This window comes from Sceloporus undulatus, chromosome 6 (assembly GCF_019175285.1).
Source record: "Sceloporus undulatus isolate JIND9_A2432 ecotype Alabama chromosome 6, SceUnd_v1.1, whole genome shotgun sequence".
Taxonomy (NCBI): Eukaryota; Metazoa; Chordata; class Lepidosauria; order Squamata; family Phrynosomatidae; genus Sceloporus; species Sceloporus undulatus.
Genome location: NC_056527.1, coordinates 72,402,102 through 72,416,307, shown reverse-complemented (window position 1 = coordinate 72,416,307; position 14,206 = coordinate 72,402,102). Strand labels below are relative to the sequence as shown.

The window sequence follows — 14,206 nt, the reverse complement described above, 5'->3', positions numbered from 1 at the left end:
GTGGGAAAAAAAGACAATCTGTGACCATGCAAAAACTTGGATATATAACTTTATCGGTGTTTTCTTGGTTACTTAACAACTCGGCTCTACCAAAAAGTGTATATATGCACCCTGCCTGAGTATGAAGATACTTTTGGAACAAAATGAAGGGTGTCAAGAGTTGCTGCAAAGGCCTAGTCAAAACTGCACAGTATAATGAAATAAATTGCCCTTTCAGGTGAGTTGTTTTCTCAAGCATCAACACAAATCATATGCTAACTATTTTTTATCAATATGGTATCAATATAAATCTTTGTGGGTACGAAGCCTAAGATAATATTTACTATTTAAGTTTTTTTATGTTTTCCCCCCACAACTTTCCACATGCGAAGACATAATTGCTCACTTGTTTCCGAATCACCACTAGCGAAATAATCCAGATTGAGACCACTTTAACTGGCCCTTTCTTCCCCCTTCTAAGTAATTCCTTTTCCTTTTTTTTTTTGCGCTTTTTTATCACTTCTCTTTCAGCTCTCTCTTGTTTCCCCAAGCGCAGCGTTAGCCATGCCATATTCTCTGTCTCCTTCACTTAGCCAATTGCAATTTGTATTTTTCTGCATTTGTCAATTTACCGGTTTTTCATTTTTACACTAAAATGAACCACCCAAGTTTCTCTTAATCATTGCTTAACTTTTTTTTTATTATCCTTGCTAGCTACAGTGACCAAGGTTTACTATAGGCAATGCCCATGCCTGAGGTAATATCTGCCAAAAATCTGCAAAATTGCTGGACTACATTTCTGAGCTACAGGGCGTCCAGTGAAGAAATACAGGTCACTTAACACTGGAAGGCAGCGTAGAATCAACAATGTTGCTTTAAAAAAAATAATACTGGTCTCCATTCGTTACTTTCCAAAGCAGGAAAACCATTTAACAGTCTAAACTACATGTTTTCATAAAACTCATTAAATATGTATATTCTGATATATGCTAGTACACAGTTTGAAAGGCGGGACAAAACGAGGTATCTAGTAGGAACTGTCCCATATATGCTTCAAAGCTGGGGTCCCATTGTAGTTTGGAGCCATGGTGCATAGTCAAAATGGGATGTATTGCTCAGTGCAGTAGGTGGAGTTGTAAGGATTGACTAAAGTCGGGTGACTAAAAAGCAAATTGATTTCGGTTACCCACTTCAAGTAATAGTGGATTGGCTTTGATTTTTGTATATACAGTATAACAACATGTTGAAAAAAATGGCCTACTAGTAAACTGTATAGCAGTTAAAATAAAGTCCGTCTCCTAGATGGATGTCTTTGTAGGACTATAGGAGCGTTAATATGATCAACACTTATTATAAGGGTCTTTCCCTCTGTAGTTTTTGCTCCCAAGGGATTCAGTGCAATGGACCTAGTTTCCATTTGAAAAACCGTTTTCTGATCCCGCATTGAATCAATTCCAGAGGAAGGAAACAGGGCAACACAAATAACTTCAGGTTTTCCTGACACTAGTTTGGATGTGGGTTTTTTTCTGAGATGAACGATTCGGAACGCACCCAATAAGTGGAACGCCAGATCGAATTGATCTTTTTGCAGATAAAGCATTGAAAATCAATATATTATTGTTAAAGCAACTACTCTGTACTTTCTTCATTCAGCATAGATCATTTTTTTTCGATTTTTTTTTAATTGTCGATCGCCCTCCTTCCTGAGTACTTTCTTCTTTCCTGCTAACCTTCCCTCTTTACCTCCTGCCGCTGCCGGCTTGCCCAGTGTTGGCGGGGCTTGCTGCGCTGCTATGCTTGCGCCGGCCAGCACCAGCCAAGTGGTAGCAGTCAGCGCAGTGCAAGAATTCCCCCCCTCCCTCCATGCACTGGCAAGTGGCAGAGTGCGGGCAGCAAGCGCCATAATCCCCACCAGCCACAAGGCAAGCGTGGCGATGGGAAAGGAAAGGGGGAAGGTAAGCAGAGGAATGAAAAAAGGGGAGAGGGATAAAAATGAAGGGAGGAAAGGAGAGAGAAAGAAAAAAAAGAAAAAGATGTCTGGGTTTTGGTTCTCAGCCTTCCAAAGTAGTTTCCGGGGGTGGGCGACTGGCTGAGGGGCTGCCGCATTCCCTGGCTTCATCTAATGGGAACGACAAGAAATCCCCGCCAAAAAAAAAGAGATTTCCACAAGAGTTCCCTTTTTCATAGTACTGCTGTAGAATGATGACCTTTTGAACGCTTAGAATGGAGCAGATCCAGATTTGGAACGCTGATTAAACCCCCAAGTGGACATTACCCCCTGTGTCCTTTCAAAGGATTATTCTTTGCTGTATATTTTAAATGGAGAAAAATATTAGCCACAATAATTTGAATTATAATATTCATGGGAAATGGTGCTTTTCAATGTGAGGGATCAGCGCTATAATTTGTGCCTATTAGCTACCATTGTTTCTTTCCCGCTGGAAATCACCAGGACCTGCAGCCGAAGGCGTGGGGACTGGCATGGATCCCTCGATACGGCTACTTTGAGTAACACTGCATTGGAATCAGATTTTGACCTGCATCACAGTGTCCTGATGTGCAAGGTGAAATTAAAAAAAAAAAAAAAACATAAGAGGACGGATAGTGAGGAACATTTCCTGGATTTTTCTGAATCAACCGTTTAAATTCTTGAGAGTGACCGATGATATTAGAGCATAGAGAAGGGATGTTAAGAAGCCCCAAGTCCTCTGACTTCAGCTTGGTACTACCGTCATGTTTAGCGATCACGAGGCTGTCATTGGATTTTATAACCTTTAACTGCAATGAATCCATTGGAAGGGATGTCCAGGGAGTCGCTTTTTTAACTAGTTCTAATCCTATCTGTGGAATAGGAGCTGCATAATGCACCTAGCACAGAGTTATGCGGAGATCGCAGTCAGCCTTGGGGTGAGATACTGTAGTTGTTTTTGTTGTGTTCTGGTTCCTTCCCCCCACCCTCCCCCCTTCCCCCCCCCCCCCCCCCCCTGAATGAATCATAACCATTCACTTACTAGGGAAGAACTGAACTGGGAGAACATATTTGCTGACTGAGGTTGTTAGGAGCCTTATTCTGGGTTCTCTGTCTTGGTTTAGGTACTGTATAGTGGACATTTTAGGAGCGAAAGTGTGTGTTTAAAAAGTAGAATATTGTGTATTTAACTTTCCATCCTCAGTTTTTGCATCGGTGAAATAATATTGAACAGCTAATAGAAAGCGAAACGTTTCTTTCTTCAATATCCAGAAAACATCTTAGGAAGTTTTTTAGTATTAAATAATGTTTTAAAAAAATCAATACTTGCTAAGGAAAGCAGGATTTTTGAGGACAAAACTATCATGTAATCCTTCTTAAAAACAAGGACTGTTTCATACTACTTTTGCCTCGACTCGTGGTATTCCAAACTTTGAAGAGGTGCACGTCTTGAATTGCCATAAGAGCCATGGCAGGGTTGCTGTAGCTATTTAAGTATATTCTGGTGAAGACATATTGATGATACTTATATGACATGGAGACCACTTGAGATGAGGAAAATTTAAAACAGTATGATCCCCCCTGTAACTCATGGGTCATGTATCATTTGACAGCTGAATGTGGGTGTGGCAATGGATGTGTTGGTTCTTAAGGTGTAAGAGGTTTTTTAATGGGCTTTGAACGGTTTTAAATTAGTGTTTTTAAGGTGGATTGTGTTTAATGCTTTTTATTTTGTCCATTATGAGACCTTTTAAGCTATTTTGTTTTAAAGGTATGGGGGTAAACTATATGGTTTGTAAACTATGGTGGATGTTTTGGGTCCACCTGGGAGAAAAGTGGAATAATGAGTTAAACAATTGATGGAATTTAAAAAATGTAAAAAACTGTTAATTTCCTAAAAGGAAAATTGTGCTAAAGAGGCTGCAGGACTGTGTATAAATCCGATGCCGACTTAGAAGAAAAGAGATCATACTTAAACGTTAGGGAAGCATCCTGAAATGTAGGAGCTGTTTGACAGTGGAATGGACTTGGCCTAAAGGGTGGTAGACCGCTTCTTTTTTTTGGGGGAGGTCTTTAACTGAAGTTGAATGGGCATCTTTTAGGAGGTACGACTAGTATTTTGATCCTACATAGCAGGGGTTGGATTAGATGTCCTTTATGGCACCTAACAACCTGAGATTCTATTATTCTATGTAACAAAAAACGGAAATAGTTTTTTATTTAGAAACAAAATAAAAAAAAGGCTGAATTCTAACACCAGTGCTTTCCAAACTGTGATCCTCCTCCAAGTGTTTGGATTTAGGGTTGTCATGTCCACGGCGCCTTGGCGGGACGTTCACGCTTTTTGACCTTGAGAAGGTCCAATCATCATCGCCAGATTTGCATTATGTTCCCATGGACAGCCAGACTTCCTCATTGTTCTATCCGTCCAGCCTCTCCTTCCCAAAGCGGCAGTGCAGGTATTTCTAATAAGGCCTGGTAGGCCGTTGCTGAACGTGGGGTGGGGGGCTAGGCTCCGGCCAAAGGTTTGGGGGAAGTTTCTCCAGACGACTGCTTTTGGCCATCCTCCAGGCTGAGAGAGAGTTCAATTGCCCCAGGTTTTAGGGAATGTAGCTTCTTTTGCCATCCCTATCCTATTGGAAGGTTTGGTTTAGAGAGGGTTTGCCTTCCCTGAGGCTGAGAGAGTGTGGATTAGCCCGTGGGTTTGTTGATGTCCAAGGAAGAGATCAAAAAACACTGGCCCTCCTACCACCACGTAACTGCCTGGCCTTCTGCTGCTCTTTTCTCAAGATGCTTTAGTCTCAGAGGTTCCAAGATCCTATAATATAAAGGTTTGTCTGTATTAATTTTTTTTATGGTTTTGTGGTTTTTTAGTTAGGTTGGTTCCTCCATTTTCGTGAATGTCCTACATTTGGACCTAAATTTAATCATACATTTGTCCCTACATTTTCTATATTTTGTCCCGGTTTGGTGGTAATTGAATTAGGGCAAACCTATTTGGCTTTCCAACTTAAGAATCCTTCAACTGGGCACAGTCAGAATTCTGGGAGCTGTAGTCCAAACATCTAGAGGGATTCAGAGTTTGGGAAACCACTCCACTGTTCCTACATCATCAGCCATAGCTACAATCGACAATGAGAGGGAACACTTAGCAAGTTTCTAAATGACACAAAACTGGGAAAGATAACTAACACATTGGAAGACAGGAATGGAATTCAAAAGGACCTTGATAAACTGGAAATTTGGGCTGAAACAAAAAAAAAATGCAAAATCCTATTTAGGATACAAAAATCAAATGCACAGGATAAGAGATACTTGGTTTAGCAACAGCACATTAAAAATGTGCATTAAAAGACATTAGGATTATTGTTGATTGTGAATTGAACATGACCCAACACTGTGATGCTGCATCAAAAAAATTAAATAATATTTTACCCTGTATTAATAAAACCATACTTTCCAAGATAAAGGAAGTAATAGGTCCATTATATTATGTGCTAGTCAGGGCTCACCTGGAGTACTGTGTTCAGTTCTAATCACCTCATTTTAAGAAGGATGTAGACAAACGTTCAGAGAAGTGCAATAAGGATGGTAAGAGTTACGAAAAATAAACATAAGAGGAAAGATTGAAAGAGCTAATCATGGACAGCATGGTGAAGAGAAAGCTAAGGGGGTGACATGGCTGCACTCTTTAAACACCCTCCTTTAAAAGAGAGTGCAGGTTTGCTCTCTGCTTCCTCAGAGGGCAGGACCAGGTTTAACAGCTTTAAGTTACAGAAGGGGAGATTTCAACTGAACGTTAGAAGGAACCTCTTGAGAGTAAGGCCCCATACACACAGGCCAAAAATAAAGCTGCTTCGGATCACTTTGGAGGTATGCTGTTTAAATGATGCATGCATCCTAAGAGTCCGGAAACCATGTCAAAGCCACGATCCAGTCCTAAGGACTGGAGTGTGGCTTTGGTGAGGCTTCCAGACTCTTAGCTTCAAAGTGACCCAAAGCAGCTTTATTTTGGACTGTCTGTATGGGGCCTAAGAGTCAATTATCTAGAGAGATAGTAGAGTCTCTTTCTCTGGACATCTTCAAAAAGAGTCTGGACAGCTACCTGTTGGGGATGCTAGCTGGACTTCACCCATTGAGTAGGGGGATGGGCTCAATGGCCCATTGGGACCCTGCCAATGCTATGATTTGATCATTCTTTCATCTGGGTATTATCCACAGAACCAACTAAAAGTGACAGAAATACTGAAGAAACCTTATTTGGTTTGGATTTCCCCAAGTGCTCTTTTCCCATACAAATTTGTTTCAATGCTCTCCTGTTTCAAAAAGATAAAGATAGTTTCCTGGGGGCTGTAGACTCTAGCAGAGGAAGTATAACTAGCAACTCCACAAATGGTCAACTCCACACTGTGTGTCAGACTTGAATTCAAAGACCCAAATTATAGCCCCATAATTAAAAATGCACCTTTCCATCACTAAGTATCTCTCTGAAGGTATCAAGCGCCTTTTATTTCTGCACTTGTCCATAAAAAGAAAAGTATGAATTAATAACATTTTCTCATATATTTCAATTACTGTATTTGACTAAAAGCCATTGCTTGTGTCTATGCATGTTCAAAGTTACTTATTTATGTATGGTGACCTTATAAATTCCACAGGCTTTTCTTAGGCAAAGAATACTCAGAGGTGGTTTTGATAGTTCCGTCCTCTGAAATATAGCCTACAGGACTGGTATTCATTGTCAGACTCCCATCCAAGTACCACCCAAGGCTGATCCTGCTTAGCTTCCATGATCAGATGGGATCTGGTGCGTTTAGGTTATTTAGGCCCTTACAATCTGATAAAAGAATATATACGCGTACATGTATACGTGTACTTTAACCAAGAAATACTTACTGCAATAGGACTGTTTTGCATGTAGTATTTTCAAAAATAAATGTAGGAGAAATAATCAGGACAACGCTGTAAGATACTTCAGTTATAAATGACTACAAGTGTAGTAATAGCTACTCTCTATGATGTAAATTAGCTTGGAGGCCACCAATGCTTTTCTGTAATTATTAGGACTTTTAGTTTCATTAACCATCCATCCCATTAGAGGAATTACTTATGTTTTCCAGCTCTAAATAGGTACTGAAAGCAAAAGTGCTTCAAAATGAATGAAACAATCCCCCCTCCCTTTTTTTCCAAGGAAAAGGAAGTATAGAATTTGGTTTGCTATTTGCCTAAATATAATTCTTCCCAAAGAAACACTGATTAAAACACACACACTGGCCAAAGCAAAATGTTATGGTTAAACGATGTGAAGTGGATACTTTGGTGTTTTAAGAAGTGGATTACTATAAGACCCAATTGTCAATCTCACATTTGGTTGATGTGATGTGAGAAAAACCTTTTATCCTATCCTGGCCTGTGTGTCTTTCAGACAGAAGTAGTGAAGGCCTGCCATAACAATATTGGCTCCCACCTATTTTAGCTCCCACCCATCCTAAATACAGCAGGCCATGGGTATTTCATTGGGGTTTAGTTCCAGTGTCCCCCCCCCCCCCCCCCCGGCTCACAAAATCCTTGGATGGTCAAGTCCCCTTAAAATATAATGGGGGGGGGGGTTGGTAAAATAGTGTCCCTTATGTAAAACAGAACAATCTTGGGCCTGTTACAGACTGCCAAGATAAAGCTGCTTCGGGTCTCTTTAAAGGTATGCTGTTTAAATGATGCATGCATCCTAAGAATCCGGAAGCTGCACCAAAGCTGCACTCCAGTGCTTAGGAATGGAGTGTGGCTTTGGCGCGACCTCCAGACTCTTAGGACCCATGCATCATTTAAAGAGCATACCTCCAAAGAGACCTGAAGCAGCTTTATTTTGGCAGTCTGTAACAAGCCTAGGTTTGCTTTTTAGAATTCATATCTTCTTGGAACGTTTTCAAGCTGCAGATGGTTGAATCTGCGGATCAGGAATCCATGGATACGGAGGGCTGACCGCACTAAATTATTCTGCTCCTTCAAAGGCACATGTATTCCAACCTGTACCACGCACAAAGCTCAGTCTCTCAAAAGAGCTTATGAGCCTGTACAGTCAGGGCAAATAAAGCTGGTTTGGGTCACTTTGGAGGTATGCTGTTTAAATGACACACGCGTCTGAAGAGGCCAGAAGCTGCGCCAAAGCTGCGCTCCAGTCCTTAGGAATGGAGCATGGCTTTGGCGTGGCTTCTGGACTCTTAGGATGTATGCATTATTTAAACAGCATACCTCCAAAGTGACCCAAAGCAGCTTTGTTTTGGCTCATGATCACCATTTGCCCACAATTAGGGTTGCCATAATTGTCCACTTTTACCAGGGACAAAATGTAGGACAAAATCGAGACCAAACTGTAGGACAACTGCAGGACAAAACTCAAAATGTAGGACATTTAAGGTCCACCATTTTTCTTCAATGTGGGCCACAATTGTGAAGTGAATTCGATGTTTTACCGCCACCTCTATTCCCAGGCGCATGAGAAAGCGGTCTTGATCTGCTGGGGGGAAATGACACAGTGGCGTGTCATTCAGGTAGCAAAAAGTATGCGAGCCAATGTTCCTTAGGTCCAAAACACACTGCAAGAATAATCCGGTCTGAGAACGCTTTAACTGCTGTAGGGAATTCTGGGAACTGTAGTTCTGTGAGACACTGAGCCTTCTCTGTCAGAGAGAGCTGCGGTGCCACAACAAACTACATTTCCCAGGTTTCCCTTGCACTGAGCCAGGGCAGTGAAAGCGGCCTCCATCTCCTGAGTGGCTAAGAGTCATGTATAATCCGGTTCGACGCCGGTTTGACTGCGAAGGGCCCCGCAACAAACTACAATTCCCAGCGTTCCGCAGCGTTGAGTCCTGACAGTCAAACCGGCGTCGAACCGGATTATTTCTAGCATGTGGATGCAGCAGACGTTAAAATGGCTACTTTTGTAAACCTAGGAAAATACTAGAGATGGTTCGGTGGTCAGGATTTACTAAGATAGAAGGGTGGTCATGATGGATGGGAGGTGTTTGGGGTTTTTGTAAAGGAAATACTGAAAGGTTCAATTTCAAACGCATGAAGCCGACAGTTAAACGACAGGAAATTGGGAGGTGCTAAAGATACAAGGAATAGGGTCTAAGAATTCAAATGACTAAAGATTAAAAGGACAAGTAATAAGAAACTTAGGCAAAAAAAAAAAATACAGATATAGGACAGCTGACAAAAGTACAATGCAAAAGGATCTAGGAATTAGTAAGACACAACTGAACATGAGTCAACAGCGTGATGCAGCAGCTAAAGCCAGTGCAATTCCTAGAACTGCATCAATAGAAAGTAAGGGCTAAGAGATTGAGGAAAGTAATATGCCACTCTATTCGCTTGGTCAGGCCCACTTGAATACTGGTCCAGTATGGCACCACAATTCAAAAACATGAGAGAAACTGGACGTGGTCCAAAGGAGGCGACAAATGTAAAGGCCGAAACCATGCCTTAAGGAAGCCATAGGGAGCTGAGATTTTTAACCTGGAGAAGAGAAGCTAAGAGGTGATACATAGCCCTTTTAAATATTCAAAGACATCGTATGGCAAAGCTGGGTTTTTTTACTCCAGAGACGAGGACATGGAGCAATGGATGCAAATAACATTCCCCGTGGGGGATCTGTTACCGGACTCCCTAAGAAAGCAAAATGCCACACATGCTCAACCCCATTAACGAATGGGCTTGTGCACAGGGCGGGCGATGGTTGCACTGCCATGGCCACGCCCCATTAATCGCAAGGACAAAAAAACAAGAAGCCGCACCTTGTTTCACTGCAACACCACTGCGTGCTTTCAACATATGTTGAAAAAGCACATACAGGCACACTAACTGGAAAAGACATTCCAACTTAAATATTAAAACAACTAACAAGGTTCAATTGCATAAAAAGAAGGGCTACATTCCTCTAATATAGGTAAAGCACCTCATATAAGGAAACACACAACTGCTCTTAATGCAGGTTGAATCACAGATGGTGGCAACTATATAAACGAAATGAAAACAAACGTGTGACAGATCTACTATCATGGGAAAAGGCATTTACTGACCTATATCTAAACGGCCGCTGAAATGTGCATTAATCAAACCCACACGTGGGAATATCAATTAACATGTATCACTAATCCTTGACAAATTGAACACTAACCATCAGTTGCCCTTAACTCCAGCATTGAAGTGGCGCCACTTTACAACATCGGATGCAATGTAATCGAGGAAAGTAGAACTGACATTTAAGAAAGATCATGCTGCAAACTTTTTTTTTCAATGAGTCTCAAAAGGGCTAACAAGATCGATTCTACAATAAGACAGGCTGTTCTTTGAATTCTATCACTTTACACCAGTGAATGCCCAAACTTTGTCCTCAGGTGTTTGAACTCATTACCCAGAGCCCAGCCACTTGGCCAAGTCAGGAATTCTGGGGGGTGGAGTCCAGAAACATCGGGGTACAAATTTGGAAACCACTGCTCATCAAGCCTTAAGGCCAAAAGGGGCGCGTGGTCCACAAACTGTGCCTTTAAGAAGTTCTGACTTCACTCCAGAAGCCTCAGCCAGTTGGCCAAACCTGGGATCTGGGGCTGAAGTCCCTTAAAGAGCACCGAGAGAAAGTAAGCGTGACGTAAACACGGGAAGCAGGGGCTTAGCCCGCAGTCGGTCCCCTGGCGCGCCATCCAAGCGGCTTACCGGGACCCGCTCGTGCTGCCGAGGGAAAGGGGCCCCAGGCGCCGACGCCTTCTGCCACTCAGAGCGAGACCCCTCGGCCCCGCCCACTTCGCGGCGCATTATGGGAACTTCTGACAGGGACTTTGGGGGGCTTTTCCTTGTGACCAGAGAGGGCGCATCGTCCAAACAAAAACCCACTCCCACGAGACACTACAATCCACCGGCATGCTACCCGGGCGGACCCTCAACCCGGAAGTGTGTCCGGGGCGAGCGACGCCAAAAAGGTCCACCTCCCCGCCTCCTATTTCCCCGCCCGGCGCAGTGTCTCGGAGGACCGGGGGCGCGGTGAGAGATTCGAAGCTGAGCGATTCTCCGCAGCCCGACCAGAGAAGGAACCTTGCCGCCGCCGCCGCCATCTTCCGCGAGCCGGCTGCCGCCCCTCATGTTCCTGTGAGGGAGCCTGGCCGAGAGGGGCCCTGGAGGAGAAGCGGGAGCAGAAAGAGGAGAGGAAGGCGGCGCGGCTTCGCCTTCCTCCTTCGCGAGGCAAAGCGCTCGGGTGTGGAGGCCCTGGCTGGTGTGGCTCTACTGAAAGGCTGCTGCCAAGTCCACGGACCGGAATGTAGCTGCTTCGCGCTCTCCTTTTAGCTGAATCCACCTGCTAGAAAATCCGGTTCGACGCCGTTTGACGTCAGGACTAACGCTGCGAACGCGGGAATTGAGTTTGTGGCGGGGCCCTCGCAGTCAAACCGGCGTCGAACCGGATTATACAATGACTCTAGCCATCAGGAGATGGAGCCGCTTTCACTGGCCCTGGCTCAGTGCAAGGGAAACCTGGGAAATGTAGTTGTGTGGCAACCGCAGCTCTCCGGACAGAGAAGGCTCAAGTGTCTCACAAAACTACAGTTCCAGAATTCCTACAGAAGTTTAAAAGCGTTCTCAGACCGGACTATTCTGCAGTGTTGTGTTGGACCTAAGAAATTGGCCTCGCATACTTTTTGCTACCTAAAACAAACGCACTGTGACATTTCCACAGCGGATCAAAGACAGCATTCTCATCCGCCGGAAAAAGAATTCAATTTGCAACTGTGGGCAAATGTGGTCATAGGCCCAAAGACAGGCCAAATCAAAACTGCTTTGGTCACTATTGGAGGTAAGCGTTAAATAAATGCCCTGCACCTAAAAATCCAGAAGCCATGACCAAAGCCAAACTCCAGTCCTTAGGACCGGATCGCAGCTTTGGCGCAGCTTCTGGCCTCTTCCAGACGCGTGTTCATGTATAAACAGCATAATCCAAAGTGACCCAAAGCACCTTTTATTTGCCCTGACTGTACAGGCTCAGAAGCTCTTTTGAGAGACTGAGCTTTGTGCATGGTACAGGTTGGAATACATGTGACTTTGAAGGAGCAGAATAATTTAGTGCGGTCAGCCCTCCATATCCATGATTCCTGACCGCAAATTTCAACCATCTGCAAGCTTGAAGCATTCCAAGAGATATGAACCTAAAAAGCAAACCGAGGCCTGTTACAGACTGCCAAAATAAAGCTGCTTCTGGTCTCTTTGAGGTATGCTTTTTAATATGCATGGGTCCGATCCGGAGGTCGCGCCAAAGCCACACTCCATTCATAACACAGGAGTGTATCTTTGGTGGCAGCTTCCAGATTCTTAGGGTGCATGCATCATTTAAACAGTATACCTACAAAAGACCAAAGCAGCTGTGTTATTTTGCAGTCTGTAACAGGCCCAAGATTGTTCTGTTTTACATATAGGGACACTATTTTACCAAACCCCCCCCCCCATAGATTTAATGGCTTGACATACACAATTTTGGTATCCACAGGGCGGGGGGGGGACACCTGGAATAAACCCCATGAAATACCAATGCTTGTTGTATTTAGGAGGGTGGGAGCTAAATAGGTGGAGCCAATATTGTTATGGCAGGCCTTCAACACTTCTGGTCTGAAAGCACAACCAGGCCGGAGAGGATAAAGGGTTTTTCTCACATCAAACAACCAAATGTGAGATTTGACAATTGGCTTAAGTACACTTACCAATGGTATCCCCGGATACGAACGCGCCACACGATACGAAATTTCGGTACGAAAAAAAAATAATTAAATTATTTCCGGGTTTACGAAGGTTGACCCTGGTTGGAAAAAACGCTGGCGCTTTAAATGGAGCCGCGAGCGGAGCCGCGGCTTTTCCCCATTAGCGCCTGTGGGGATGCGGTCTACAAAGACTTCTTCCGGGTTACGAAATGGCGGCGGAACGAAGATTTCGTAACCCGGGACGAGTATCCACTTCTAAAACAGAAAGTATCCCTGCACATCGTTTAAAACCATAACATTTGCTTTGGCCAGTGTGTGTGTTTTAATCAGTTGGTTTCTTTGGGAAAGGAATTATTTTAGGCAAATAGCAAACCAAAATTCCATACTTCCTTTTCCTTGGAAAAAAGGGAGGGGGGATTGTTTTTCCATTCATTTTGAAGCACTTTTTGCTTTCAATACCTATTTAAGTAGGGAAAACATAAGTAATGTCCTCAATGGGATGGAGGTTCATCAAACTAAAAGTCCTAATAATTACAGAAAAGCATTGGTGGCCTCCAAGCTATTTTAACATCATAGAGAGGTAGCTATTACTACACTTGTAGTCCATTTATAACTGAAGAATCTTACAGCGTTGTCCTGGTATTTATCCGACAGTTATTTGGAAAATACTACATGCAAAACAGTCCTATTGGCTGTAAGTATTTCTTGTTAAAGTACACGTATACATGTACGCGATAATCTTTTATCAGATTGTAAGGGCCTAATAACCTAAACGCACCAGATCCCATCTGATCAGGAAGCTAAGCAGGATCAGCTTGGGTGCACTTGGATGGAGTCTGACAATAAATACCAGTCCTGTAGGCTATATTTCAGAGGACGGAACTATGCAAAACACACTCTCAGTATCTTTGCCTAAGAAAAGCCTGTGGAATTTATAAGGTCACCATACATAAATAAGTAACTTTGAACATGACATAGACACAAGCAATGGCTTTTAGTCAAATACAGTAATTGAAATATATGAGAAAATGTTATTAATTCATACTTTTCTTTTTATGGACAAGTGGCAGAAATAAAAGGCACTTGATACCTCCAGAGAGATACTTAGTGAATTTTTAATTATGGGGCATAATTTGGGTGCTTTGAATGCAAGTCTGACAACAGTGTGGAGTTGACCATTGTGGAGTTGCAGTTATACTTCCTCGGCAGAGTCTAGCAGCCCCCAGGAAACTATCTTATCTTTTTGAAACGGAGAGCATTGAAACAAATTGTATGGGAAAAGAGCACCTTGGGGAATCCAAACCAAATAAGGTGTTCTTCAGTATTCTGTTCTGTCACTTTTAGTTGGTTCTGTGGATAATACCCAGATGAAAGAAAGATCAAATCATAAGCATTGGCAGGGTCCCATGGGCCATGAGCCCACCCCCTACTCAATGGGTGAAGTCCAGCTAGCATCCCCAACAGGTAGCTGTCCAGACTCTTTTTGAAGATGTCCAGAGAAAGAGACTCTCTACTACTCTCT

At 43.2% G+C, this 14,206-nt stretch overlaps 1 protein-coding gene across 1 annotated transcript in view; it reads right to left on the bottom strand.

The window, feature by feature from the left end:
- The window catches only part of ERP44 (endoplasmic reticulum protein 44), a 44,627-nt gene extending 42,745 nt beyond the window's left edge, over nt 1–1,882 (bottom strand). Inside the window, exon 1 of the mRNA XM_042473592.1 lies at nt 1,710–1,882. Coding sequence (XP_042329526.1) covers nt 1,710–1,882 — 173 coding nt within the window. The remainder of the gene's footprint in view (nt 1–1,709) is intronic.
- Nucleotides 1,883–14,206: the final 12,324 nt, after the last annotated feature.